Source organism: Anopheles bellator, unplaced genomic scaffold (assembly GCF_943735745.2).
Source record: "Anopheles bellator unplaced genomic scaffold, idAnoBellAS_SP24_06.2 scaffold00215_ctg1, whole genome shotgun sequence".
NCBI classification, from domain to species: domain Eukaryota; kingdom Metazoa; phylum Arthropoda; class Insecta; order Diptera; family Culicidae; genus Anopheles; species Anopheles bellator.
In genome coordinates this window covers 4,403-10,377 of record NW_026684373.1, presented here as the reverse complement: position 1 = coordinate 10,377, position 5,975 = coordinate 4,403, and the positions used below count along the sequence as shown (strand labels likewise).

The 5,975-nt window shown below is 45.3% G+C and overlaps 1 protein-coding gene across 1 annotated transcript; it reads right to left on the bottom strand.

Annotated features, from left to right (window-relative positions):
- Positions 1–5,218: 5,218 nt before the first annotated feature.
- LOC131214197 (glycine, alanine and asparagine-rich protein-like) lies at positions 5,219–5,767 on the bottom strand. Its single transcript, XM_058208577.1, has one exon. It carries the CDS (start codon positions 5,765–5,767, stop codon positions 5,219–5,221), a length of 549 nt encoding a protein of 182 aa, XP_058064560.1.
- Positions 5,768–5,975: the final 208 nt, after the last annotated feature.

Here is a 5,975-nt window from a genome sequence, read left to right as displayed (position 1 = left end):
CGTGAACGGGCGGTGGACGTTTCGGCTTATTCCCAATATCGAGAGATGGCTGTCTCGTGATCACGGTGAGGTAAATTCCTGGTTGACTCAGTTCCTCTCGGGGCATGGGATCTTCCGGGAGTACCTACACCGTTTTAAGCGTGCGCCGTCGCCGGAGTGTCCGGCCTGCGCGGGTCACGTCGAATCGCCGGAGCATGTACTGTTCGCGTGCCCCAGGTTCGAGGAAACGAGGGCCGAAATGATGGCAATAGTAGGAGAAAGAGTGGCAGTAGAGAGCCTAGTGGACCGCATGTGCGAAAGCAAGGAGGCCTTCGAAGCCATTAGTAGATGCGTAGGCCACGTAATGACAAGACTTCAACTGGAATGGCGGGAATTCCAGCGATTACAAGCCGCTGGCGAGGTACAGCTACAAGTGCAAGGGTGAGGGTTACTTAAGCAGTTGTTCCTTGGGGAATCGCTTGGGCTATTCGGCGTCCCGCGCTGACCTTGTGACCCAAAGATGCTAGGGGGATAGCATGTGCCTAGGCACGTCTTTTAGGTGCTTAGGCACGGTCCGTCTATAACTTGGGAGGTGCTTTTTGGAGTGACTAATAAGTAAGGTGGCTTAAGTACGCGTCACTGCCAAAGAAGGTCGCTTTAGACAGGTGTTTTGAGGGTGCAAGTGCCGTCGCAAGTGCCTCGGCACTGCCGTCCATGCTGCGCGTCATCTCGTAAGAGGAAACAGTAGCTTGGCGGTAACGGAAAACCAAGCTAGAGGTTTAGTGGGTGCGAGTCCCACACTGTTCCGGAGGGCCTTCCTCAGGAGCGTACATTAGTATTCCGACTAGTTTGTAAACAAAAAAAAAAAAAAAAACTGTCTATTGCCTCTGAAGAAGCCGCAAAACTCACATTGCAAAATGTAATCTTCACTGACTCCGCCAGTGTTCTCGAAGCCCTTCAGAATGGAACATCCAGACACCCATACATACAAAACATAGAAATGGCAAACGATATCAAAAACATAGTCTTTTGCTGGATACCCAGTCACCTCGGTATCAAAGGCAACGATCATGCCGACTCCCTGGCCAACACTGGCAGACAAAAAATAGACCAGAACACAAATCCCCTACGACCCCCCCAAGACGACATTCTACGCTGGACAAAAGACCAAATCAGAACTTCTTGGGACAAACAATGGCAAAAGCAAAATCACAAAAAAACTCTTTCAATTCAAACAAACCACATTACCGTGGACCGATCCACCCAACTCAAACCATCAAAAAATCATATTGAAATTACGAATTGGTCACACAATCAAGCGGGTAGACCCAGCGCAAGTCGCTACGCGCGATGGGCGCACCGCGTTATCCCAAGGGTGGAGCCATGGGTGAATCGGAAACATGGGGACGTGAGCTTCCATTTGACGCAGGTTCTCTCCGGTCACGGCGTCTTCCGGGAGTCTTTGTACGTCAAGAAGATCGCGCTTTCCCCCGATTGCACCTTCTGCCCTGGGACGGTGGAAACACCGCAGCATGCCGCCTTCGAGTGTCCGCGGTTCCACGCTGTGCGTGTTAGGCTGCTGGGGTATGGGACTGCCCACCCCATCACTGCGGATAACTTGCAGGAGCGGCTGCTCGTCAACAACCACACGTGGACGATGGTCAGCGAGGCTTTTGCTGAGATAATCGGCACTTTGGAGCGCGAGTGGCGCCACGAGCAGGAGAGGACGGCTACTAGCGCGAGGGATACGATGACGCGGGCGGAGCAGCCACCACCGAGGGAAGACGATGCGGAAGTAGCAGCGGCAGCAGAAACAGCAGCAGCAGCAGCAGCAGCAGCAGCAGCAGCAGCAGCGGCAGTGGCACCAGTAGCAGAGTAATCTTGCGCTTGAGGCCATGAGCAGTGCGATCACAGAAAATCTGTGAACGATACCCGTTCCTCCCTCCGGATTGCCCCTTGGAGTAAATACAGGGGAGGAGCAATGTGGGCTGGGGTGGACCCTTTGTTTGTATTGTTCTAGTCAAGACATGGAATAAAACAACGTCCTAATATAAAAAAAAAAAAAAAAAAAATTGGTCACACAAGAAATACACATCAACACTTGATGGGATGAAAAAGCGCTCCAATATGCATCACATGCGGAACCCCTGCCACAGTAAAGCACCTAATCATCGAATGCAGAGCATATTATCGAGTGAGAAGAAAGCTAGGCATACCAAACGACCTACCAGCAGCCCTGGCAAACAACGCGGATAATATTAAAATCATAACACATTAAAGAAACCGACCTCTAAAGCATGGCCCACTTAGAATCGGGAACAATTGCATGATTTCTAGCAGCGTCTCTCGTGGTCGGATTTCAAAAGTGTTGATAGTCATATCTTCAGTAAACATTCAACCTTCACTGCTGAAAGTTTCATTTTGATACGTGGAGTTTATGGAAAGTTATGCTTAATTGAACTCTAAAGAGGAAAAAAAAATTCTGCACAATCACGTCGAAAACACCACGTGGTCCACTTCAAAAATCTCAAAAACACAAAAATTTGCAAAATCAACTATATATGCTGTGCTTTACCGTTTCTGGGAACCCAATACCGTAGATTGAAAGATTCAGAGTAGACGTCGTAGTGGAACATACAATCGGCAGCTGAACTGGAAGGTTTTAAGATCAATCGAGGCAAATCCTGGACTTTCGGTTCGGGATATTGCAAAAAATATGGTACCAGCAAAAGTACTGCCCGGAAAATCTGTCTACGAAGAGGCTACTGTTTTTTCCTTGCATGTGAGCATACAAAAAGGACACTTACACAAAATCTGGTCATTAAAACACGCACTAGAAAGTTGTACGAGAAGGTTCTGACGAGGTAAAGAGGATGCTTGCGTATGGACGACGAAACATACGTGAAATTTGATTTTGGACGGCTTCCTGGACCAAAATTTTACCTCGCCACGGCACGGGGAGATGTCCCCTCCAAGATCAAATTTGTATTCGCCAATAAATTTGCGCAAAAATTAATGATATTACAAGGAATTTGCACCTGTGGACAGAAATCAAGGTTTCCATCACAAACACGACGATGAACTCAACTCTATACAAGGAAGCGTGCCTCAAAAAGCGAGTTCTATCATTTATTAAGTCACACAAAGGTCCGGTAAAGTTTTGGCCTGATTTGGAAAGCTGCCACTACAGCAGGGATGTAGTTCTGTGATACTTTTACAATAAGGTGGATTTCATCACAAAGGATATCAATCCACCAAGTTGCCCTAAACTTCACCCAATCGAAAATTATTGGGCAACAATCAATAGGAAGTTGAAAAATACTGGAAAGGTGATGTGGGATGCTGTAGAGATGGCGAGAAATTGGATCAAATTAGCCGCTGAGGTGGACCAGAAGATTGTGCTGAAAATTATAGCGCGCATTCTAAAGAAAGTTCGTGATTTCATCCGATGACCGACATAATAAATTTCTGAAATTTTTCTCTTAAAGTACAATAAAATACCTTCAATTTGACACCTTGATGTATTTCCTAAGTCAAACCAACCCAGAGATAGAGCTAATGCAATTGTTCCCGATTCTAACTGGACCATGCTTTACTACAAAACATAAATCAACAAAACATCAAATAAAAAAAACCGTCCAAAGCAACAAACCAACAATATAAAACCATCCAAAACAATAAAACACCGAAACGGAACTATCCAGAACAACAAATCAACAAACCCGCAAAAAGAGACGAAAGAAGCTTCAAGTTCAAAGTCTCTATAATAAAGAAAGTAACAACAACAGTTCGATTACAACCGCACGCGCGAGCAAGTGTATGAAGAGAAATACAAGTTTTAAAATTCTTCTTTGCTCTCTACTTCTTCTACGCTATTTGAGTAGAGTTTTAATTACCAAGCTCTCATGTTAAATTGTTGCGTTCGCAACACCTGTTTTATCAACTTATGTAACACGTAATAATTTTTTGAGTTATACTTTTTATTTTCACTTTTGTTTCTCTTATCTTTCTCAAATCTTGTTATGTATTATAATAAAAGTATTTTACAGTCTGAGTATTTCCTCAAATAGTGAGGAATTTCATCGTTCGCATCATATAATACAAATTGATATATTATAATTATTTATACACATATTACAAAGTTCAACTTTTTTCATTGCTCTTACTTTCCAATTTTCGATTTGAGATTTCAATATCTTTTAGTTTGGAATTTGGGATTTTGGATCCAGTGACTGGAAGCTGGTAATAAAAAATAAAAAGATTGAAGTTTATGGATTGGTACGGATTAACAATATTATTTTATGATTTGTTTCTAATTTCGATCTCGCAAAGGTTCTATAGAGACGCTATCGTCACGATGCACTGATGGTATAACAGCAATCGAGCCAATAGAAGGAGATATTGTTGATGATTATGGTAAGGACGAAGCTAATGGAGTTTCGGAACAGGCCAGAGATTGAAGATGACGCAACAAAGACGAATGAGAATGAGGATTGTTTTGAAGAATAGGAGTTGCGATGGGATGCATTGACTCTTGGTGTATTAGATGCGGTAGACGAGGTGTAGGTGTGGAAGAAATTACAATTGCAGGAGTAGGAACGGCATGGTGGTGCGTGCTGAAACTTGATGACACCGTGATACTAAAAGACGATGGCGATGAGGTTGTCTGTTGTTGTCTTTGATGTAGTTGAAGCTGATGAGGAAATTGAGAAATAGGTTGTAAACCTAGTGCACTATCTGATGGCAGAACGCCAGACGAGGAGATAGTTACTGACGATGATGGTGAGGAGGAGAACGTGGTCGAGGAAGAGGATGAAGAGAAAGACTGCGAAAGATGGTTAGAAAGTCCCGTTGCACCATCAGAAGTCACGAAGTGACATTTTGATGGAAGCGCAGCGGTAAAACAAGCAGATGGCTGGAGGGATGTCGATAGTGGTGTAGAAAGTGTTGTTTTATGATGAACATGCGTTGAAATGGAGTGTAAAGACATCGTGATCGGGCCCGAAATATGATGATGTAGATAATGATGGTGCGAAGAACGAATGGGTTGTTGATGGTGGAGATGAGGACAGCCACATTGTTGTAACGTATGTTGTCGTTGTTGTAGCGGTGACAAACAAAATGAGCAGGGGTTTGAAACGTTGGATACAGCAGAAGGATGATTATGCACATTAGGTGTCATAGCCGCTATTGCCTTCTCAAACACTGTTGCTGCCGGTGGTACTGAAGGAATTGAAGATTATTCTAGTCGCGTCATATATTGGCCACCTTGAGGGTGAGGTTGTTGTTGGCTGACTTGCAAATGTTGCTGGCTACCTGGTTCAACATTGTTTTCCGAAATTCCACTGCTGTTACTCTCTCCTCTATTGCCAATGGAGCCACCGATGCTGCCTGTCGTTTCCAGATCGATGTTAGTTGCCACTGAACCATTGGGTGTACGACCGCCACTTCCATTACCACCACTATCAGCTACACTTCCACCAGAAGCGCTGACGGAACTGCCGCTCCCGTCAGAAATCACAGTGGGATTCGACGCTATCGCACTGGTAATAATTGGTAGGTGACGTGGTATTACAGTTGGGAGACCAGCAGCGGTGGTCGCTGCCGCCACCGCACTCGGAGGTGTCATCTGCGAGAGATCTGTCATACTAATTGACTGACTGTAAACAGCGGCTGACGCAGCTGCAGCGGCTGCTGCGGCCGAAACTGCCGAGTGAGTGTTTAGGTCCATCGGTTGTACACTAGACGGTGAACTGCACGGTAATCGGTGGTGGAAGGAATAAGGCATGCTGAGTGAGTGAAGCGAATCAGAGAGCAAGTATTGATAATTTTCACGTGGCGGCTGAGATGACATTAGTCCGATTGTACCAGTTGAGTTAGTGAGAGCGTTGGTGTAACAGTCAGAAACTGTTGGTTGTGCTGCTACTACCGCCGCCGCAGCCGTTGATCCGTACCGACTGTCGTACTCCGTTTGGTAAAGCTTTGCGGCTGCCACC